Source organism: Alligator sinensis, unplaced genomic scaffold, assembly GCF_000455745.1.
Source record: "Alligator sinensis unplaced genomic scaffold, ASM45574v1 scaffold1076_1, whole genome shotgun sequence".
In the NCBI taxonomy this organism is placed as follows: Eukaryota; Metazoa; Chordata; order Crocodylia; family Alligatoridae; genus Alligator; species Alligator sinensis.
The window spans coordinates 362,624-387,610 of NW_005842909.1; the positions used below are offsets into that span (position 1 = coordinate 362,624).

The 24,987-nt window shown below is 41.7% G+C and overlaps 1 protein-coding gene across 3 annotated transcripts in view; it reads right to left on the reverse strand.

The window, feature by feature from the left end:
* KITLG (KIT ligand) overlaps window positions 1–24,987 on the reverse strand; it is a 95,269-nt gene that overhangs the window by 10,435 nt on the left and 59,847 nt on the right. For all 3 annotated transcript variants that reach the window (XM_025192289.1, XM_025192288.1, XM_006036046.2), the window contains 3 exons: window positions 23,495–23,665; window positions 17,990–18,152; window positions 16,483–16,566 (listed from right to left, as the gene is read on the reverse strand). In XM_025192289.1, the coding sequence (XP_025048074.1) occupies window positions 16,483–16,566; window positions 17,990–18,152; window positions 23,495–23,665 (418 nt within the window). The remainder of the gene's footprint in view (window positions 1–16,482; window positions 16,567–17,989; window positions 18,153–23,494; window positions 23,666–24,987) is intronic.

The following is a 24,987-nucleotide window of genomic DNA, read 5'->3' on the forward strand; positions in this document are numbered from 1 at the left end:
TTAGTTCATATCTGGAGCTGGAGGCTGCAATTAAAATGATACATAATCAAAATAAAAGGGAAAGCTCTAAAAGCAGTGGAAAAAAATCACTGAGGTTAGATAAATAATTTGAAGTCAGTGTTGATAGCATGTGAAACTACTGAGCAAGTGATGCATGCAAAGAGCAAATTATGGTAGTAAGTAGCTAAGACATACTGCCTTAATCAGGGGTATACATGATATATTGTTAAGCAGCCTTTAAAATGCATAACTTAAATTTAGAAAGGAGCCTTCTCACTTTTGATTGGTGATCAGCTTTAAGGCCTTTCTGACCCACTGGTTTTTACGTTATAGTTGCCACAAAGATCCTTTGTAGCCTATTCCATCTTTCATGTGTCAGTGTAAATACAGTTTAACTGTAATGTATGGTTTTACAAAGTTTGGGTCCTAAGATGGGTTGAAATTTACAAAGATTCTGAAGGTCCACCAACACTAAAGGGAAATGCTAGTTAAGCAAAATAAATAACTGATTATTGGAAAAATTGAAAGGATAGATTTTTCTGTATGGATGGTGATTAAGACTGCTAGACACATTAGGAAAGCTGAATAGAGGAAAAGACTCTAAAGAGAAGTCCATTCACATCACCTCATGAAGAAGGCTGCGTGTATACAAGTTCATGAATGAGTTAGTCTATAAGGTCCCACCCAACCCTGCCTCCTACAGAGGCATTTGTTAACCTGGTCTCTTTTGCCTTTGGCTGCATTGCTTCCAAAGCATTTACAGGGAACAAAGAACTAACAGGCAGTCTACAAAACTCATCTTTTATTACACCTTCACACTATTCAAATGGATTATATGTATTTACTGTTACCTATTTGAATAGTGGGATGGTGCCTATATATATATAGGCATAGGAGGATTTGCTGACCTGTATTTCAGAAATTTAGGGTCATGGTTCCTTTGGTATCTGAGCATCATGGAGCTATGATCCAAATGAGGCATCATAAATAATTAAGAAATGAATCTGTATTATAATTGTATCTGAACGCAGTCAGATCATATTTTTAGAAGCATTTGACTTATGGTTCTTGTGGAAGAAAGATTTCTGAATTTCTTTTACCCAGTCATATTTCCGCATACAACATCTACCAGTTACACAACTAAAATATGTACCTCAAGCTATAGGTACTCCCATTTGTAAAGCTTTACTCAGTATATACTAGGGGGGAAAAAAAGTGAACAAGATTCCAAAGAAAGGCATGTATTTCTGAAGGTGACATGAAGCAGAAAAGCTATTTGATAATGTGTTATCTGAGGTAATGTCTATAACTTACCAAAATCTCTCCACCTACTCTATATTGCTGAGGTCAGTAGACAATGACAAGTATGTAGACATTTACATACACTTTTAGCAAATATCATTCAACACGGTGAGTTATAACGGTATTCAGGAAATTGCTATATTTTCAAATTTGTTAATATATACTCCAAAGAGTCATTAGACCATATACAAATTTGATTTAAAATCACATATCAACAATTCAGAAAATCTTCCTTTTGGCAAGAATTTGTCCATTTAATTTTCTCTTTTTCCTTTCACATTTACACAAATCTTAAAAGGACTATTTGGTTAGCTTTATATAGGATGTAAAACCTATAAACATAAACTAATACACATGACTAATCAGGTCCTGAAAATGTCTTATCCATTCGATAATGCTTTCAAAGATTACTTGAGTTTTATACAGTAATGGACTACCAAGAGCCAGGAGACTGAAATTAGCCATGAATTGTATTATCATGTGACATTTATTTCTGATAACATTTAAAATGACCTAAGTAATCTTAAAACGAAGAAGACTGGCCCCCAAGGAGTCTAAAGATAGATCAGGAAACAAGAATGAGGAAGTGGTACAATACAGAATCATAGAAAATGAGAGTTGGAAGGGACCTTAGGAGGTCATCTAGTCTAACCCCCTGATCAAAGCAGGACCAGCCCAGACTGGATCATCCCAGCCAAGGATGGAGAGTCTACAACCTTTCTGGGTAACCTGTTCCAGCGCTTCATGACTCTCCTAGTGAGAAAGTTTTTCCTAATATCCAACCTAAACGTCTCTTGCTGAAACTTGAAACCATTGTTCCTTGTTCTGTCATCTGCCACCACTGAGAACATATAATAATACATTCATATACTTATATGTTAAGTAGGTTATATGTAAACTCTTCTCATATGAATCATAGCACAGATAGGTCTTTAAAAGCAGGAATCTTTTTCAGAATAGGAAGCAGCCATCCACATATGCTCAATGTGGGTATTTAGTGTTCATGGGATGGCATGAAGGCAGAGTGCTTTGTGTGACTGGCTGATCTGAGTGGTTAAACTTCACACTGGGAGACCAGAAGGCACCATGGCATGAGAGAAAAGAAATGAGATAGAGGATAGAGGGCCATTACAGTCATTCTGATTTTTATTTGAAATTTTTATTTCATTATAAAAGAATTTTCAACCCCCAAATGTGGAAAGAGCCACTGAATTAAGACTTTGGTTTCAGCAGATTTAGGGCTTACTTGTTTCTACATTTACCTTCCCTTTATGTAATCACTAATAGGCTTACATTCCCATAACCTTTAGATATCTCAAATGGTGGAAATAACTAGTTGCGTAGCTGCTCTTAGGCTAGGGACAGATATTCAAAAGCTTGAGCCTGAATTGATTCAACCTTTGCAGGTTAGTCTCACCTGGCTAGGCTGAACCGGTATGTAACCAGACAGACATTCTCTGGACTGAGGAAATTCAGGCACATGCCTGCAGTGGCTCAGGTTAGAAACTGGGGGGCACTAGGGTAGCCCGCCCTTCCCTTCCACAGTACTGAGCTGAGGGGGGCATGGCCAGGCCCTGGCAGGATATTCTGATTAGGGAGGTCTGCCTGCAACATCCCAGGCTTTTCCCCACTGGCTGCTCAAGTGGCCGGAGTGTGGCGAGATTCCAGCTCCCTGCTAGCACCCTGAGGCAAGGCCGGGAGGGGAGGGAGGGTGCAGTACACACATCTGATGATGATATGGAGCCTTTCAATGTCCCCCCTGCTTCTTTATACTGTGTGCAGAAAACTGACAGGCAATCAAGTCCGTAGGAGGTTAATAACAGTGTTTATCACCCCATCAGCAAAACAACAGCCTCTCTCCATTACTTCAAACTCTTCTTAAACAGCTTACCAGCTGATCTGTTGATTAGCTCCAAAAAGCCTTAAGTGGTCACTGTTCTGTCTGTCTGTCCCAGTGAAATTGGAGACACACACAGACACCTTGGCATTAGCTAGCATACCACATGCCTTGGGGCTGGGGTCTATGCTGTGGGAGATGGGAGGGAGGGTGGGATTCCTGCTTGAGCAGCAAGCAGCGAGGGGGGAGTAGGGCAGGGGGAAGCCAGGCAGACCCTTCTCTACGTGCAGTCTCTTCCAGAGCTCCAGCAAGGGAGCAGAGGGGAGGGGCCAGCTCTGCTGTAGAGCAGAGAACCCCACCCAGCCCAGCCCAAAGGGCATGCGGGGATGCTGGGGGAGCCTGGTTTATCTTAAACCAGCAAGGGTTCTGTGACAGACATTGCATAAACCTGTTTGAGCCAAATCAGTTAAGTCTGATACTAGAGTCAATCAGGTTTATCTCAAATTGGTTTCAGTCATTTTTAAACTGGTTCATATGCACTGATCATTTGTTCTGTTACAGATTTAAACCAGTTTCTGATCACTTAAACTGGTTTATGTGTAATGTCTGTCCCTAGCCTTAATGTCCATTAAAGTCTCTAGTAGTCATTTGGTTACCTAGCCATGGATGGAGAGAAAGAGAATCTGAGAGAATAATCCTCCCTTGTGGAACTGGGTTTACCTTCCAATAACTACAAGCAGTTCTGAGAGCTATTCTGTGCTGGAGCACTGTAGTCAATAATAGCAAAAGTTACATGCCTTGAACATGATATATGTTAGAATTGGCATAAACTTGAAGATTATAATATTATCTATTTCTGGAACTTGACTGATAGAGTACAGAATCGAGGGTTTTTTGTAAATTGTCACTGAAAGCAGTGGCAATCCCTCATGGTTGAGGATGATCACTCCCATGGGTCAAGTGAAAAGTTGCAAATTAGTCTACTGATAGATAAGACAGCTGATCCTAGAGCTGCAGACTCTCTGGCAAACACCACAGGTGGTGGTTACTGGACGGGTTGGACCATGGATTTCTCAGTGTTGTTTCCTTTCTTTCCATTTCTCTCATTTTTCTGCCTCCAGGGCAGGATGGTTTTCCTCAAAGTTAGATGTATCTTCTCTCACAAGATGTAGCCATGTAGCCCTGTCACAGTCTAGTTTTTTCCAATTTGTGGTGTCAATACCACACTTCTTAATGTTCACTTTGAGGGTGTCCTTAAAGTATTTCCTTTGGCCCTGTCACAGAGCAGTGAGGTGCTCTGTGCCTGCAGAGGAAAAAAACTACTAGGGAAGGAGCCCTAGCAGTGATTAGGGAGCACAGCTGTGGGTTACCGGGGCAACTAATGAGTCAGCTGGCTGGAAGGGGCAGGGCCTGGCCCTTATAAAGCCCAGAAGCAGAGGCCTGAGGCAGTTCCCTGCCAGCAGCCAGAGAGGCAGGAGCTCCTGGAGTAATGGTGCAGGTAGAAGCCTAACAGCAGGTACCGCTTGACTGGAGTTGAGCAATGTTGTTGTAGCCAGGCGGCTTCCATTTGAGTTATAGCCAGGAGGCTCAAGTTTGTGTTTGCTGTTTGTTAATACCGGTGGTTTGGGTGAGGCTATTGGGGTTGGAGGAGGCCTCATAGGGACCCACAGGGGTGTGGGGCCCTAGCGCCAGTGAGGGCGCAGTATCCTCATAGGAGGCCCACAATAGCATGGGGATCCAGGCGTCAGTAAGGGTGCAACTTACGGGGTGCTTAGACCCCAGCCCCAGAGAGGGGCGTTTTGAGAAGCCCAGTGCGGGCATAACAAGCCCCAGAGGGGGGGCCTGATTGAGAAGCCCAGGGCGGGCACAACGAGACCCAGGAAGGGGGCAACTTAGAGAAGCCCAAGTTGGGCACAGCAAGCCCCAGAAAGGGGGCCACCTTATTGAGAGGCCCAAGGGTGGGTGCGGAAAGCCCAGAGAGGGGGCAGCACTGTGGAAGGCCCCAGAGAAGGGGGCAGCACTGCGGAGAGCCCAGAGTGGGGTGCAGTTTATGGGGTGTGTAGACCCCAGCCCCAGAGAGGGGGCAGTACTTAGAGAAGCCCAAGTTGGGCACAGCAAGCCCCAGAAAGGGGGCAGCACTAAGGAGAAGCCCAAGTGTGGGCACAGAGAGCCTCAGACAGGGGGCAGTATTTTAAGGCGCCCAAGTTGGGCACGGCGAGCCCCAAAAGGGGGGTTGCAGGACTGAGAAGCCCAAGTTGCACACAGCAAGCCCCAGAACGGGGACCACCTAATTAAGAGGCACAAGTTGGGCACGGCAAGCCCCAGGAAGGGGGCCATCTTAGTAAGAAGCCCAAGTGTGGGTGTGGAGAGCCCCAGATAGGGGGCAGTATTATTGCGAGGCCCAAGTTTTGGCACTGGGAGCCCCAGATAGGGGATCACATTGTAGGGGGCCCAAGTTGGGCACTGGAAAGCCCCAGGAGGGGGCAGCAAAGGAAGGAAGGTCTGGGGAGAACAGTAAGGGGCCAAAACAGGGACTGAATAGAGATAACAGCGATTTCATCTGCGAGGCTTGGGCTGCGGTATTGGGGAGGAAAGGAGCCGCAGACAGCGCCCCCAGCTGAGGGGGCAGGACAGGGGCAGCCTCCCGCTAATTAATTAATTAATTAATCAATTAAGATCAAGGCATGGCAGGCAAGACAAGGCGGGCGGTTGCCCAGAGACAGGTGCGTGGGCCACATTGAGGGTGGCCCAGCGTGTCGACCTGTCACAGGCCCCCACATGTCCTTGTCCTTGGTTGAGTTGTGAGTATAGCAGTTGTTTCAGTAAACATACATCAGGTATGTGCACACAGTGGCCTGTCCACCACAGCTGATGTTGAATAATCAGCACTTGTATGCTGGTAGTTTTAGCATCAGTGAGGACATTGGCACAACTGTGTTATGATCCTCTCACTTTATGCCAAGGATCTTCTGGAGGTAGTGCTGCTGATGGTCTTCCAGACTTTTCAGGTAGTCCCTGTAGGTCACCAAAGCTTCACAGCTGTAGAGAAAAGTTGGAATTACCATAGCCTTATATAGTAGGAGATTTGTTTGAATCCTGATATCCTGACCATTGAACAAATGATGATTCAGTGTTCCAAAGGCAGAGCTGGCACATTGGATCCTATGCTGGATCTCCTCATTGATGTTGGTCTTCTTTGAGAGATGGCTGCTAAGGTATGTAAGCATTCTGCAGCTCCTGTATATCAATGAGGATTTCTGCTCAGGAGATGATTGGTCTGGAACAGGCTGGTGAAGCACTCTTGTTTGTCTGATGTTAAGAGTCAGTCACAGTCATTAGTATGCTTAAGAGAGCAGTTAAGGGCCATTTGTAGGTCCTCTTCTGTATGAGCACTGGCAGCACAATCATTCGCATACTTAAGAATCACAATCAAGGTTGAAGTAATTTTGGTTTTGTCATGGAGATGGGAAAAATTGAAAAGGTTCCTGTCCCTTCCTGTACTCGGTGCCAATGCCATGTGGCAGACAGTCATGGATGCGTATCTTGATGACTGTAAGAAAGATTGAAAACAAAATTGGTGCAATCACAGAGCCCTGCTTGACACCAGTTCAAATGGCAAAGAGCTCCATAGAGGAGCCATTGCATAGGATGGAAATAGTCAGCTGGTCATGAAAGAATCTTAGGATGGTGATACATTTCCCTGGGCATCCCAGCTTTGATAAGATCTCCCACAGAGCCTCATGGTTAACAATTAAAGGCTTTGGTCAAATCAATAAAAGGCCATATATAGCTCCTGGTGTTGTTCTTAGCATTTTTCCTGGATCTGCCAGGCTGCAAAATGATGTCCATGATGCCTCTTAATGGTCTGAAGCCATATTGAGACTTGAAAAGTATTTCTTTAGCAAAAGGAAGCAGTCAATTCAGCAGAATTTGAATAAGGATCTTCCCAGTGATGGAGAGGAAGATGATACCTTGATAGTTTCCACAGTCAGGCTCATCTCCCTTTTTAAATATGGTGACAATATTGGCATTCCTTAGGTAAGTGGGAATTTCCTACATGTTCCAGATTTTGAGAATCAGTGGGCACATCTACAGGTGAAATTAAAGTGATGCAATAAACTCCAGAACAGTTGGAGCTGGAGTAAAGTGCTCCCAGGTGCAGCGTTACATGTGCACCCAGGGCTGCGCAGCACTTTGAGCCAGGGCAAAGCAGCCCTGGGTTAGCAGGTGTCTGGGGGGTCAGCCCCAGGTGGTGGCATCAGGGCTGCCTGGGTCACGAGGGTACAAAATCTGTGAAGCCATGTGGCTAGGTGGTAGGCAGCTCCCACATTTTAGCACCCTTGTCACCATCAGCCCCTGTCACCATCTACATGTGCATTTTAGCACAATTACTTACTCCTTCATAAGATAGTATTGTCCCCGACAGTACTATCTTATGGTGGAGTTAATTAATTTACTATACCCTACTACTGGTACATGTATAGATAGTGACATTTTACTGTAGAGCTAGTTAGTCAACTCCACTGTAAACCACATGTGTAGATGCACCCAATATATAGAGCGTCTTGGTCATAGTTTTCCTGCCAATTTTGAAGACCTCAGCTAGTATGCCATCAGGGCCAGATTCTTTGCTGTTCTTCATCTGTCTTATTGCCTAATGGACTTCTTCAGAGGTTGGTGAATGGGCAACTGCTTCCACTACTGGATACTGCAGGATGGATTTGACAGTTTCTTCAGTCACTGTTGATTCTCAGTTCAGGAGCTTTTGGTAGTGCTCCTTCCAGTGGTTTTTTATGGACTTGTTATCTTTGAGGAGTGTATTGCCATCTTCAGATCTAAGTGGGGTGAGTCTGCAAGAGCCTGGTCTGTACACAGCCTTGATTGCTCTGAAGCCGCCCCACGTTCCATGATTGTCAACATATTGTTGGATTTCTTTCACTTTCTCTTCCCACCATGTGTTTTTGATTTCTTGACTCTTCCTCTGGGCTTCAGGTTTAAGCCATTGAAAATTCCCTGCTTCTGGATGTAGGATAGTTTTGCTGGTCAAAGAAAGCTTTTTCTCTTCTGATCCAGAAGGGCTTTGATTTCAGTGTTGTTTTCATCTTGCTGAGATATATTTGGAAGGCTTTGCAGTGTCTAGGGATCTGAAGGAATTTGATGTTGTACTGTCTTCAGACTTATTTGGGTTGCTTTTGACATTTCAAAACAACCCTAATGGACATGATTGATCTCACTAAGTGATGATCAGGCCAGCAGTCATTGGCTCGTCTCATAACATGCATGATATGAACATCTTTTAGATCATGCACTCTTACAATGACCTAGTCAAGGAGGTGCCATTGTTTCAAATGGAGGTGTTGCCATGTTATCTGAAGATAGTGTCATGTAGTCTGAAGATAGTCATTAGTAATGACAAAGGTCATGCTCTGCAAATTTACTGAGTAAGAGGATGCTGTTGGAATTGGTTTTGCCCACTCCTTCCTTCCCAACAGTGCCCCTCCACATGTTAAAGTCCCAGCCAGCTTTTGCATTGGAATCTCCAAGGAGGAGGATTTTATCCTCTTTCCGAATGATAGGATTTCATTAAGGTGAGTATAAAACTATTCTCTCTATTTTTCCTGGGCACTGAGTGTTGGGGTGTATGCATTGATGACAGTAGCAAAGAAACTGTTGGTCCGTTGGAGGTGGAGAGTCATGAGGTGCTCACTAATTCCAACAGGAAATTCAGTCATTTGTCTGACAATCCAGTTCTTAATGGTGAAACCAATGCTGTGCATTTGCCTGTCATTTGCAGGTTTCCCTTTCTGGAAGAATGCATAGTAACCCCTTCCTCCCTCAAATGGCCTATGTCTGCACATCTGGTCTTGCCATAATATCAATGTTGTATCATGAGAGTTCTCAGGTGACAATATCTGTTCTACATTTGGGTCTGTCACTGCTCAGGTAATCTATTAGGGTTCAAAGAACATTCCAGGATTCAAAGGACTTTTTTGTGTTTTGACTGCAATTTGAGTGATCCCCTGGAACTGGCTATCTAGTGGGTTAAGATAAGGTGGGACAGCCTATGTTTGGGGCACCTTTTCAAGCTCCCTCCCAATGCAGGGTGAGTAGAGGGAATCCTAAAAAGGACTGCTCAGTTGGAATTGCAGCTGCCAAATCACCCTCCTGTCCCATTCCAAGGGTAAAGTAACTAACACAAGACTGCCGCCTGCATGTGGATCCATGAGTAGGGACTCCTGGTGATCATTTTGTACCTGTCACCAATCATCCATTGCCACAGGACTTTGTAGAGGTTATGGGTACTGGTGGTTGCTGATTGTGATAGATGTTGGATCCAGTGGGAGTAGCCTGTGCATGACCTGTATTATGTAAGGAGGCTGTTGCGCATTGGCAAGCACATGGATCTTGGTGGAGGAGAAAACTGTGTCCAATGACAAGGAGATCCAAGATGACAGGGGTTACTCTTCCACCACAGCCTTCATCCACCTTTGCAGCCATTGAGAAGTATGTCTTTTTCATCTGCCTGCTGCACCATTAAAGTCTTTGTTATGTTGGACTCCTCTTCATCTGATACCTCACCTTTGACCTTATTGCAATGGGAGACCTTATCAGATGTACAAGACTCCCAACGGTATGCCTCTTAGGGTCATCAGTATAAAGTCGTAAGCATCTCATGAAGGTAAATTCTGACAACCAGTTATATTGATTTTAGAGAATGTACAAACTGTGCTGGCATTGTGAGTGGGGCTTGCAGTTACTACAAGTTATTACTGCTGGGCATTGTCTACACTACATTAGCGATTGTAGAAGAACTCCGAGTCTGCTGATATAGATGCACTGAAAGTTCTATCAAAATCTTCTTTGTGATGGCAGAATTATGTTCCCTCTACCAAGTGGAGTAAAGCTTCTGCTGCCACCTGGGAACAGGCAGGAGTGGACACTCTCTCGTGACATCAGCTGACTTCTGGGTCCCTTCAACCACCAGTGCCTTCTCATGCTTTGGTGGGCATGGTGGCTGCATTCTGAAGTCAGAATTTGTTATGACAGAGCACAGTAAGTATAATCATAGTTTTGACTCCCTCTCTGAATTTAAAGTTCTCCTCTGAATATGTCTATAAATTCTTTAAGATCTATATGTATGCATCAGTACAAGCCTGATGCCTCAAGACTCAAATAGAAGCAGCTGATACATGACAGGGGCACTTGCTTCTTTCCAAGACTTACACAAATAAAATGAATACTTGGAAATGAATTCCTCAGAGATTAGAAAGTCTGTCATCTTACTGAAGTGAACTTGAGAACTCTATCAAACTGAAATGAATTTAAGATTTATTATAATTAACATTAGGAGTATGATCCAGAGGAGGTAATCTGAAAGCACAAATGGGTTTAAGACTGAGAGCCCCATGAGGAGGTCAGTGTGGTCTGAATGGAACATGTAGTTTGCAGTCTTTGTAAAATCCCTACACAGCACACTTGGAACTTGAAAGCTCTGTAACAGTAAGTTACTAAGGGGCATGTGCTGACAGGTTTTGGCACTGGTAACCCTCATTAAAGTGAGTAAGAGTTGAAGCTTCCTTATACTGCTCAGAAGTACTGGTTCTGACTTAGCATGTTGCAGTATTGGGTCCTTAGTAGGGGTGTGCGAAGTGGGCTGTATTCTATTTGGATTCGGATCCGGCCCAATTCAGATCACTGTTTGGATTCAATTTGGCCGAATCTGAATCTGAAGATTTGATTCTGATTCAGAGAATCAGTGATTCGGCCATAGACACACCTTTAAAAGTTTTTTCTACATACCTCGAGGTACCAGGCATGACTGGTGGGGTGGACGGAGTGTCCCAAAGGAGCACAGGGGGGGCGCCCACATACTCACAGCAGACCTCCACACACCCCCGGCTCAGCAATCGGCCATGGGGGGACCCTGGATGTCCTCCCAGACCCAGGAGGTACCAGTTTCCAAGCCACAGGTGGTTCCCTGCATGCTCCATGGTGGACATGGTAGTAGACCGAACGTGCTTCTGGTCCACTTCTGGGTCCGCCGCTGAGTGCGCTAGGGACCCTCTCCCCACCATGCTCCCATTTAATGCTCCATCTGCCCCATCATCTCGGCGTTTGAGCCACCTGGTACCTTGAGGTATGTAGAAAAAACATATAAAGCTGTGTCTATGCATGAATCGTTGAATCTCTCCAAATCAATTTGGAGGGTTCCAATTCAATTCAGAGAGATTAAAGGGTCTCCTGATCAAATCTGGATTTGGAGATTTGGCGGCCGAATTGGGCTGAATCTCTGCTGAATTGAATCGGCGACTGAAGCTTCACACAGCCCTAGTCCTTAGTATTTAGAAATAAAATTCTTTACAAATGAGGGTAATGTTCAAATAGGGTCCCTATTCCAGCTGGAAATAATATCAGTTTATACTGACAAGCCTCTCCACTGCACAACACAATTTACTGACTTCAGTGCCTTGAGAGAGAAATTTGGGGACCTGATACATCTTGGTGGTGGGGGTGGGGGCACCTCCCATTTTGGAACAAAACAATAGGGCTTATATTTGAATTCTAAGCTGAATTCATAAACACTACTGGCAACTATTATTTTATTCCTTATATGCTAATGTCTCTTAAGAAAGAACATTTTCATAATTTTTGGGGATCCCTCATATGTGGGGCCTGGTAAAACTGTAATCCTATTTTCTCTCTCTCATTGGCCCTGACTGAGCTATCCTCTGCTTAGAACTGTGTATGTAGATTTAGCAAGACATTACAATTCAAATTACACGCCAGCTTCTATTGCCATATCTGTCTCAAATACATTTGTACAAGATGTCTCCTCAGCTCCAAAGCAATCAGCACAATAGCCTATCTGTAAAACTTCAGTCTCTCTCTCACCCATTAAGTTATTCCCATAATTAAAGAATTGATGGAAAGAAACAGAATGGAATGTCATTTCAATTTTTTGGAAGTAATTCATTAGCACTTGAAGATATTTGCTGAATTAGAAAGTATTCCATCCTTATTTGTCATAATTAAAGATCTACCTGGAAATACTTGGGGATCTGTATATAAAAATGTAAAGAACATTCACTGGTGTTTTTTGTGCTACACAATATTGGGGGGGGGGGGGGGGAGAAAGAGGTAAAAACTCCAGGAAGAGAGAAGTATATAATATGAAAGAAAGGAGTGCTGAACTTTTTGTGACAATACAAGTGGAATTACTGAGCTAGGATGCATGAAAAATACTGGTACAAGTCCATTTGTTTGAATTTTTAATAGGATAACATGAGAGTAATCAACTGGGATGATCAAGACTAAGTTTGATTACTCTGCTTGGTTTAAATGAGGTGAAAGAACAGGGAACATTAGGACACAAGTCCCTGATCCTGCACCTTTTTTCTGTGCAGAAGGACCATTTCATGTGACTTCACAGGATTCTGTATAGCAGAGCATTGTATCGGCAATCCCTTCCAGTCGAGGATGACTGTCTTCCATGATTGCTTTATCTGTGGTCCAAAGATGGCTTACAAGGCCAATCTAGGATCAACAGACTCTGCAGCAACTTAGGCACATGTTTCTGTGTGGGGTGGGTGGCTCTGGATTCTTGATTCAGTCCATGATGAGTTATTTCTGCTGCTCCCATTTTTCTGTCTCCTGTTCTTGTGGTAAAGTTTCAAAGTACTGAGATCCTTGTAACAGACTCTTCCTCCATTTGGGGAAGTCCTGGGAGATGGTATCCCATGAGTTGATGTTGATGTTTTTTTTTTTCTTTTTTCAAGTTGACCTTGAGGACATCCTTGAAGCACTTCCTCTGCCCTCCTTTTATATACAACAATTGAACAATTGGCAGTACTGCAACTTAAAAATTTATTAAAAAATTTCAATAAGATAGATGGTGAAATACAAAAGTAAAGCACCATTCTGAAGAAGCTGAGTTTATCTTTTTTTCAGTAAACAAATAATTTTATTTAGGGGTAGGCGGAAGGAAAAATATACTAGAACATATAATAGCCCCACATCCTATACAACCTGATTAACATGGCACAACTACCATCCAGACAAAATGAGGATGGGCTCAATTGCCTGGATTCCCATTTATTCTTTGGTTAGTTTGGGTAGAATATATTTAGTGTAAATCTTGTCAGAAGAGAGAGGAGGAAAGGAGCTTAAGACGACTGACAGAATTTTTTCCCTTTTGCATTCTGAGAGCACACTGATTTACTTACATTTTAATTTTATTAAGCTGCAAAAAAGTTCTCAAACACAGCTGTTGAAATAAACATTGATTCAAAATGTAAAAAAACCTTAAATAAAGCTAATTTACTCATACTATACACAGAGTTCCACTTTAAATTATTCTTTTACATTTCACATTTTTTACCAAGTGCAGTTAAGAATTCAAAGCAGTTTCCGAGTCATCTTTTCCTGTAAGCAGATTTATTAATAGATGCAATATGCATAATTTGTCGTTCACCTAGAAGAATACGATTGTAAACACAAAGAATTTCTATAAAAATAGTCTAAAAATCATTATTGAAACTGTTTTTTCTTCTTAAAAATATCTGATTGTAGAGAGAAATGGTCATAAACTCTGGCAGTGTTTTTCATGAAAATTTTCAAGTAATTTATTCACTGTCATAATGTAGTTTCTGTAGAGAGATTTATTTTCCTGATTTCCCCCTTTGCATGCTTTTTCAAGTGTTTTCAATGCTTTCTTCTTGAGCTTTTTGTCTGTGTGCACATTTTAAAATTATTTTATGAAAACTGTTAGTTGCTATTACTGCCCCCTCTGTAATGGGTACCTCTATGTAAATGGGGAGGCAGGGAGAGACTGCTCCAAGTCATGTATCACCCAATCATCTCTTCCAAAGACTTGGGAGCAGGCAGGGCAATGATAGCCAAGACTGAGAAAGTGAAGGGCTGGTGTGCTTGAGCCACAAGGAGACAGAACCAAGAGCAGAATGGTAGGCAATAAAGTGCTGTGTTAACTAATACCCACTGGTGCAATATTGCGGGGAAGTACCTTGTTCTTAGTAACTTCTCCTGTCTCTCTGTCAGGAGCTGCACATTTTCCCTCCAGCACAGCAGACTATAACAGGTTGCCTTCTTCAGCACAAGCAGCAATAGGTTTTCTATTGTACTAACACATAAATCAACCAGATACACATGAAGCATGCAGAGTAAGTTAGAAAGAAATGTACAGTGTGCCATGGCTGATTCTGGGGAAAAAGGAACAAGGGAAACTATTATACCCTAAGATGAGATGCTGGCAGGGAAAGAAATTGCTTTTGGCATAGTATCAAGAGCAACTAAGCAGAATCATAGAAAATTAGGGTTGAAAGGGACCTCAGGAGGTCATCTAGTTCAACCCCTGCTCAAAGCAGGACCAGCCCCAACTAGATCATTCCAATGAGGGCTTTTTTGAACAAGGCCTTAAAAAACCACAAGGATGGAGGTTCTACCACCTCTGTAGGTGCTTCACCATCCTTCTAGTAATTTTCCTAATATCCAACCTAAACTTCCCTTGCTGCAACTTGGGACCGTTGCTCCTTGTTTTGTCTAAGATCCTTTTCTCGCTAAGAATTGTCTGCTTCCTATTTCCCTCATTGCACACCATGTTCCTTCAAGCTTCTGATGTCTTCTATGTCCACTCCAACTCAGAGGCAGCATCTACACAGGATGCTTACTGCACAGTAGCACATTAGTACTGCGCAGTAGCATCATGGGGCATGTACTGAGATGCAAAGCTTCTGCGCAGTAATAATGGGCTGCTGTAGAGTCAGCATCACCAGGAAGCCATGTGGAGATGCTACTGTGCAATAGCACCAGTTACTGCACAGTCACTTAGTACTTGATATACTAAATGACTGCACAGTAGCAACTGCACAGTTGGCATCTCATGTAGACATGGCCAGAATTGGGCAAATTAGGTGATGTTCTCAGTGCCTCCCCCATAGAGACAGATTACAAGATGTCAGAACATCCGTTCCTCCTCTGTGCCTGGAAATGGTCCACTCAGGACCCGTTCAGACATCTCCCACAAATATCAGCAACACCTCAGACATGGACAGGGTTCTGACTCTGAAAGGAGTTGGTGATTTTATATCTGGTCTACTTGTTGGGTCTGAGGGTTTACTATATCTAAAAGTATATTTTAAGTTGAGAGAAGTAAAATTGTTTTAGATTTAAAACCAGTTAAAATCAATCCAAGGGCCTAAACATACTCCTGTTCTACCTTAAAAAATCAATGTGTTATGTTTCTAAGGAGCCTTCATTTTAACCTTAATCTTAAGTCATAAGTAGCAGTGAGGAGAGAACTCACCTCTTTTTTTATTTAATATTTTTTTTAGGGATTTGAGCAGGGGAATAAGACTGCACTGAAGTATCTTAGATGTGAAATAGGATTTGGGCCAAAAGTTTATATTTAAATACTTTTATGTTTAACCCCTCAAAAATACACAAGTTAGATACCTTGCATTTTTAAGCTTGTCTAATTCTATTCCAACTATGCAGTTGGTTCAATAGAAGATATCACCCTAAAAAAGACTTGCTTCTTGCAAGTTAAACAGGGCATTATAGTCATGTCAAGCTAATTTCCATCTCTTTCTATTTGAACATGGCCAAATATGCCATGTGAAAACACTCACTGGTTTAGGTTGAATGGAGCTTGACATAGTAAAGCAACTATTTTAATTTCATAAGGCTGACTCAGGAAAGCTAAGCTAACAATATGAAACATTTTTATCCTGTATCTATTAATATATTTGGAGCAGCTTAATTTGTTGAGGGCCTGTGGTTAGTGAATCCTGACATTAGTGAATGATAGTGAAAAGATTTGTACGTGACCCTCTCCATTTGCGGGGGACACATTCTTGTATCCCCTGCGAATGGCGAAATCCATGAATAAGGCACTGCATTCACAAATGCAGCAGCTGGTGGGGGAGGCACAGCTCTGGCGGTGATGGTGGGAGTGTGGCAGAGGTGGTGGGAACCTGGCAGCAGCAAGCGTGGAGCTCCCGAGGAGCTCCTGTAAGTGTATAAAGTGTGTTTAAAATGAGAGTTCAGAATTCGCGAATATCTGAAGCCCCGAATGACAAACCCACAAATAGTGAGGGTTTCCTGTATTCTCTCATTTCTCCAACCCACTGCAAAGCACAGCTGGAGTCTGACTGGATCAGACCATTCTATTTTGGTGTAATACATTGTATACAGTTTACCACTGGATATTAATCTGATCCATCTGAGTTGCACAATTAAGACTGTTTTGGTCTTAAATGTTCATTAAAAAATTAACTATCGGTGTTAAATGGAGATATACATTAATTTAGTTCAGTCATAGTACTTACGGACACTGCTATCATTGTTATTCTTAAGGGAACTGGCAGCAACAGGAGGTAATGAAAATGGCTTTGTTTCAGTGACCTTGGAATCTAAATAGAAAATGAGTGTGTCAGTATTATACAACTGTAAACAATCTATAGCTTCCTTTATAAAAAAGGCTAAAGGTGGCTACTCTGCTCTGATTATGCAGTCACTTTGAAAGTAGAAAGCCAAGCTGGAGCAAAACACATGTATACTGCAATAAGTAGGCTTGTTTATATCATCTAATATGGAACAGCACCAAAGAGAAACCCTACCAACTCACTCCTACTCTGTATATGTGTAAGCATGACAATTAGTTATGGCAGATGGCTGTCAGAAGCCCAAGGTGTACATCCCAGTATCATTCTCTTTAGGCAGAGAGCCTGAGACTGGTGCTTGGGTGTATCCTTGAAGCCACTCAAGGTTGCTCTAAGCATGAATGCCTCATGCCTCCCGAGGCTGGGGGGGCATGGCAACTGCCCACAGACACTGCTGGCAGTGTTAGCGGCACACCCGCGTGCACCCCCTACATGTTGAGAGTGGCTATAAGGCCGTTTGCCTTATCTAATTGTTAGGCTTGGCTGCCTGCAGAGAGAAAGTGAATGGGCAATGTTCATTTCTTTGGCAGAGACCCTAGATAGGCAGATAGGCTTGACTGACAATCCCAGTGTGTCCATATATGGAACTATTCCAGAATTTCTCTTGTTATGGATGTTCCAGAATAACTTCATGTTTAGACAAACCCTTAAATCCTTAGTTTATGGCAATAATTTACTTCAAGTTTTATTAATGTAACTCTGCATCTGAATATGTTGCCCTAGGCCTTAGTTCAAGATGAAGAATGAGTTCTTCAGTGATGAAGAATCATCATGAGAGCCAAAAAAAATAAGCAGCTAAGCATCCATTAATTTGAAGAATGACAATGGAAATACATGTATGAAACCATAGAAATTTAAGACAAGCTTCTTAAATTTTCAGTACCATATATTCATGATTTTGCCCACTCCCTCTTCAGGGAGAGTAGTAAAAATTAAGAGATTATCTGAATAGGGTACAAATTACACTTTATTCTGGTCCAGTAGAATCGTTTGGACTTACTTTCTACCTTATATTCAATTCTGAGTTTTCTAGATAGCCATAAGTTATTTTCAAAAAGGACACTTAATTCTTCAAGTTAAGCACAAGCTAAATACAGCTGTTATAGCATTGTAAAGACAACCCAGGATATTTTGTTGAAGTGACCACAATCTTAAGAGAGTACACTTAAATAATTTTAAGTAGCAGCACTATTCATCATAGTTTTTTGGGTACCATAATTAATTCCTTAGTATTCATAGCAGATCTAAAAATCTTAGAGTTGGTAGTCACTGATATTATGATATCTGAAGACTACAAATGGGATCCTCAAATATTTTAGTAAAAGGAAATATGCCTATTTAGAGCAGCTGAAAATGTGGCCCAACTAAAATGGGAGCCATTTTACTATCTTACCATGAACTGGTGTTTCTGTTGTTGAAGGCAGAACACAGTCATCATAATCTGATGTTTCTGAAAACGTCTTATAGGCTTCAATGGTGTTGTTAAAATGCCTAAAGAATTCCTCAGGAATGAACTTGCCTTCTTTATACAGGTGATCGCTTTCTTGTTTAAAATTCTAGAGGAAAATATAGAGTTCTGTATTAAAGGTCCAAGTACTTATTTCAAGCATTGTGGTTTAGTATATAGACAATAGGTTTTTATAAAAAGAATATGAACAGGTGACAAAAATGCAGTTACAATTTTCAGTTGCGGAGTTCCATTTTAACTGCAGAAATCTCAAACTTAACACTGAAAACTTAAACTCAAAACTCAAGAGTTACTTTTAAAAGCTAACGTTTTCAATCCAGCCTTTGCACATGTCACAAAAATGTACATTTATTTCTCCCACCATAACAGATAATACAAAGTTTATGTTTTAATTCCCTGTTAGAAACTGTCTTAAGCATTTGGAATTTTGCAAGGTGTGTTTGATCCTTTTAATGTGAACATGATACTCAACTATAATCAGGAGCTATAATTATGACAATACTGGACAATGAAATACAATAATTTGGACTTTTAAAGGGCTTTTAAAATGGGAGTATCCAAAAGTTAAGACACGAAAAGACAAGTTAAGTGGGAGCATCTCATTTTGGTTCTCTCTAGATGAGGTTTCTGTCTAGCTCATCTTAGGTAGCTTATGTTGCAGTAACATTAGACTGCAACATGGGGCCAATATAGGTTGGGAGCAGTAATTCAGAATCCCAGGATGCATTGCTCCCAGTCCCTCCCACCCCCCAAGGTGGACAATCTATCCTCTGGAGTTCTACTGCTCTAGTGTGGCAGCTGGAGAAAGCTGGCACCTGAGGGAGTCCTATAGCAGGTAGAATTCTTCCCCCACTTCCCCTTCTCACTCAGAGGCACATCCCCTACCATGTTCTTTCCTCCCCCTCCACCTTCATTTTGAGCTCACCCCCCACCTCCTTTCCAGGGCACTTCCCCAGCTCCTGGCTCTCCACTCACATTACTGCATGTGCTGTCCCAGAGGCAAAAGAAGTTTATGTCCCACTCCAGGTGCTGTGCAGGGGCTGGGCTCAGCCCTAAGAGGAGCAGCAGTGGTGGGAAAGAAGGTTTCCCCTCCCTGCCCCTGCTACTTCCCAGGCTGTCAGGAAACATGCAGGGGCTGGGCTCAGCTTGGGAGAGCAGCAGCAGTGGATAGGTTCTCTCTCCCTGCCTGCTTCCCCTGGGTGTCCCCCCCTGTGCCTGGGAGAAGGCAAGGAGGGGGAGCCTGCTCACCATCTGCTGCTGCTGCTCTCTGGGCTGAGCTGAGCCCCACATGCAGCACTGGAACAAGACAAGAGCACCCTTCATCCCTGAGATGGAGCCAGCAGCACAAGTGAAGAACTTTGAGAGCAGTGGGTTGGTAGGTGAACAGGGAGGTGGAGTGAGTGAGGGCCTGATCCAGACATGCAAGGACCTGCAATAAACCTAACCTGAGCAGGAAGGGGCCACACAGGCTCCACCTAGTGCAGGTGGCATATACCTGATCCTGGAACCTGGATTGCTTATACAGAGTAACCTATACTGTTGCTAGACAGCTGGCCAGGTGGGTGGCTACAGTGCAGAATTGGCAGCTCCCAGCCATGCCCCAGCTCACCAGCAGCAGCTCAGAGCTCTGCATATTAATGGGCATAAATTCATAACATGCAGCTGCTCACAGCACATGCTAATTTTCATACTGCCTAACATTCCTTAGAGTTAGCATGTGCAAACTGTAGCATGCAACTACACCCTAAGATCTACCAGTCTGCCTCTCAGGGGTGCATCTGCAAATAAAAGCAGGGCCCTTAATTGAGGAAACCCAGTTACTGCAACATCTATTGAAAAAATGTGTTCAATAAAAAAATGGACTCTTTACTGATAATACTGAGCAGGTTAGTTTTTCTTTTCTTTTTTTTTTGTTGTTATTTATTTTATTTATTTTATTTTTACAACAGCCTTGTCTGTCATGACAGCAGTTGCTTATAGCAGCAGTTCAAATTCAGCCTGGGCTAGTTTTTATTCCAGATAAAGATAGGGAAGTTAGGAACACAAGTAAAACAAATCAACCTTGTAGGTATCTAACTATGACTTAGGTAGAATTTAAGCATCCAAATCACAAAAGTGATTTTGTTCAACACTAATCAAGCAGCTGCAAAGCCACGAGGTTACTTAAACTCATTAGGTATTTTAATTTTGGCCTGAAAAGATACCAGGATGTCTTGTCTTAGGCTAGTGAGCATACTCTTGTTTTAGGCTACTGATCTATATCAGCCACTTAAGCACATAACTCTGGTCTAACTTCTGAATTAATCCAGATCAGTGTAATATTTTAAGTTCCAAATTCCTATGGTGACCAGAGTATACCTAATGATTCTTTAATGGTGATAGTGTACACGTAATTTATATAAAATGTTGCTGGAAGGGGATGAAATGGTGTTCACTTTTTGCCTAGTAGTTAGAACATTTACCCAGAAAACTGGAGGCATGGGTTATAGGTCTTCCTTATTCTGAGAGGACTCAAACTCAACTCTCTCACTTTCTAGTCAAGTGCTCTAACCAAAAAGCCACTGGCTAGCATAAATGGAGACCCCTTCATCTCCTCCTACTGAAGATGGCCCACTAGAAAGGTGGGAGTGTAAGATTTCTAGGACCAGAGGTAAAGCAAGCAAGAGGAAGCCTAATGCTGTAGAAGAAGGCGGCCTCCTAGGAGCCCTGGGTTTTAGTCCAGCTGTCAGAATAACTTCTGTTTTTAGCCAAAGTCTGTAAAACGTATAAACTATTCAGTTTGTAGTAAGCTGGATTTGAGACCCAAAACTCCCCCTTTCCAGGAAGTGTCTTTGTTACCGGGCTACAGATTGAGGCTTCTTTTTACTTCCTCTTTTACAAATCGAAGCCTTAGGCCCCATGAGTGTAACATACTTGGCTTCCTTGTGGATATCCCCGCTTCAACAGAAAAAGTAGGGGAAAAATCCTAACTCAGGGTAGCTCACTATATTAGTGTTCAGGGTACCCTCTTGGAAAATATAAGATGTGCGTTTGAGTCCCCCAAACCATGAAACTCCTACTTCTTGAATGAGACCCATTTGCTTTGGTAAAAAAGGTGATCACTACAACCAGAAGCTATGCTCAAAAGTGGTTGTGAGGTGGCTGTGTTTTTATACTGAAGTCAAAGCTGCTGCTAGTTAGATGTCCTGGTTCAAGTAGATGCCTCCACTCTTGTGCATGGGATCCAAAAAAGATGGATGCATCTAAGGTGCTGTCTTGAGACACATACCTATACTTTGAGGAGAAAGAGGAGTTCAAACACACCTCTGTGCATAGTGGTTCCTATTTGTAGCTAGCTGTAGATGCCTCCCTAGGTGCTCAATACTTGGAAACACCCATGGGAGGGCCCCAGCTCTCCTATGAACAGCGCAGGGATCCTAAGCATGCAACCCTGATCTAGTTCACCCTCCTGGAGGCAGGGTATTTAGGCACTATGGGCACACTCAGACATGTGTAAATGTTTGTTTCCCCAGGGACAAGTAGCAGCAGTGCACCTTGCATCACAGCTACTTGTCCTGGGGGAATGTTCACGCCACACGTGCTTTGGTGTGCAGCAAGTTAGCCTGGATGGAGTAGGAGAGGCTGATGCCAGCACTGTGCTGGCCCCAGCCACCTTACATGGCTGCTGGGCCTCCCAAGGCTGCAGCTATGGCAATCCTTCAGGACTGAGCCTGGCTGGCAGCTGGAGTGTGGCTCCAGGTGGCCTGGCACTGCTTTTTAGCAGTGCATACTGCCCAAGCATGTGCTGCTCTGGGTTTTTTTCCACAATTTTTTTTTTTTTTTTTTTTTACCCCTGGATATCCAGGGGTCAAAAAACCTACAGAAAAAGAAAAAAAAAAAAAATGAAGCAGCAGACACTTGGGCAGTATGCCCTTGCAGCACAAAGAACACCAGCCTGTGTGGTATGTGTGACTGCAAATGTGTTTGCAGTGCTATATACCCCATGACCACGCTTGTCTGGATGGACCCTATGATTCCAAGAATGTGTTTCTAATGGTTGGGTCCTTGGTTTATTTTCTTTTTTCCTCGCTGCACATAGAGATGTAGGCTTATTCTTTTGCCAGGAAAAAAAAAGTAGTAGTTCCTTCAAATTAGACATACTACTTCCTTTTTGTTAACCCATTGTTCTTAACAGAATTTCTTTAAATCACAATGTTTTAAATCCCAAAAAACAAAAAAAAGACTTGTATTAGCAACCTACAAATATGAACATTTTAGATAGATGAATTGGAGACTGATAAGAGTGGCAAAATTTAAGATTGAAATAAAAAACAAACAAACAAAAGTTTGACCACAGAATGATTATCAGAGCAAAATAATTAGCTTATTATTATCAAACTAATGGGATAATGCAATCTACTGCAAATCAGTAGATTTGAGTTTGCCATAGTCTCATGTTGTGACATTGGGCAAATAACTTAACTTTTCTGTCCACAGTTTCACTCTGTGAAATGGGAAGGGTTACAAGTGGGGACCTTTGTAAATGATTTAAGACCTACTCATCAAAGACAGGTATTACAAAGAGTGAAGTCCTGGCCCTATTGAAGTCAATAGAAGCTTTGTCACTGTTGCAGATTAAACCTAATATTAAAACAAATCATTTTCTCAAAGTACCCAGGACTGTGTAATGAACATGATTAGTTACACTAACATTGGATTTTCAAATTATTAACAAGTTAATTGTTTTTATTTGTTTCATATGGAACAGAGCTAGAATCACACCCTTGATGTGAAAATCCTGGAGTCCTTCCAGCAGCTATTGGTATCAGGAGGGCAGTCACTTGAAGCTGAGATGATGTTCACTAAACTATATAGTCTGTCCTTGTGTGAAGGTCCATAAACCCATCATGACGGTTTCTGATGTTCATTGATTGTGATATACAAGTAAGATCAATATAGTCTTTTTTACCATACCATCTTTTAAACTTATATTGAGATACTCAGCAAAATTATTCATTCAGTTAGATGTATAGTGAGAATCAATGCTTATATAATACTTGGTGTAGAATTAGTACTAAGCAAAGACCAGAATAAATAATTTTGAGATTGAGAGTTGCACTTCTGGACTATTTTACTGAGAAACTATTGAGTATATCTGACTGTTTGGCTATCCTGTATGGTCATCCCTTTGAAGTCATGTAAGTGGTTTTTCGGTTTGGTTTTTCGGGTTTTTTTCTATTGCTTTAACTCTAGGTTGACCATAGAGGTTCATTTAGTACAACATGATGCTGTTAGCTAAACAGGAATCAGAAATTAACTAGCACAAAAATTTGAACAAAGTATATAGGATCTAATAGTCATCTTTTCTTAAAACACAACTGTGAACTTTGGTACAAACAATCCAAACACAATATGCAGCATAAAAGGGGAAATTCTGTATTAGAAGTTTACCTTATTTTTATCTAATGCTAGACATTCCATAAGATCATTAATTATCCTTGTGAGATTATTGATGATTGAACGGTTGCTTAAAACATCAGATATTTGTGAAAATTTGTGGAGCAGATTACTCAGACTCTTTGAAAATTCAGGCACCATCAAATACAACCAACAGTGATTAGGCTGTCAAGGAGGATAAAAAGAGAGGTAGATTAAACACCACATTTGCACAAAAAAACAGCTTAAGTAACAGGGTGCAAAAAGTAGATAAAATTGTTTCTTCCAATCTGTATTATCTTGCATTTGTCTAAACTGAAATATAGTTGCTGTTGTACTGCCTGTTCTCTCTTCAGTCCTTCTGTAGATATTTATGCTCCTCTCTAATATTGGCTGACTTAGTTATATTATCAGCAATGTCTGCCAGTTCAACCTTATCCCTTCTTGTGAGTTAGTAATAAAATTAGGCACCAGTTTGACTATTTGAACTCTGGTATACTTCATTGTTAATCTCTTTCCATACTAGAATTGGCCGTTTACATAGTGTTTTAATGACAACTTCCTAACAGTTGTTTTCCAGAGTTTCTTAAAAATCTTCGTAATCTTCACTTTACTACTATCAGTGTTTTATACTAATTTGGCATTCTTAATCCAGAAGGCTCTTTCTTTAAAGGTAAAAATTATGTTCTAGAAAGTAAATTTGTAAAACTGATATTTTAGGATTTCATTAGTGTTGTATCCATTCTTGAACAAATTTGATCCATTTACCAGAAAGGAATTTCTTCCTTTCCCATATTCTCACTAAATGCCAGCCCTGCAAACTCACTCTAGGTGTGAAAACTGATCTGAAACTTGTTCTTCTTATGTATCCTCACTAATAAAAACTTTTGGTGGACAGATTATGAACACTGTTACATCAGTACAATGATAACTTTTTCAATTTATGCCCTCAATGACACCCATGCAGCCACAACGAAGTCACTGAGTTTGTATAGATATAGCTGATTGCTGACTGTAACCTAGCAGATCATTCTATTCACATATACAAAGTAATAACATCTAGCACACTTCTACTTAGAAATTTTGGATCTGATTAACAAAGTAAAAAGCAGTGAAAATCTAAATCCCTATAAGTCAGTATATCTGAATATACATACATAGCATACCTATCCAGGGGGAAGGGGGAGACTTTACACACCAATTTAACTTGTATATAGAAGTTTCTTCATAATATTAATAGATTTTTAAAGTATATAACAGTTTATTATAAACAGAATGGTAGAAAAGATTAAAAAGAAAGTGAAGAGCAAGATAGGTACCTATATACAGGTATATAGTAACTAAAATATTGGAATTGGTTCAGTATCCCAAATCTTGATAAATGCTATGGGATCTATAATGTTTACAACTGTCCAAACTTTGGTTTGGCATCCCTTGTGAAAGATGTGCTTTTAGTAGCAGTGTCAGTCTTGCCTGGAACTGGCGGGGGGGGGGGGGGGGGGGGGGGG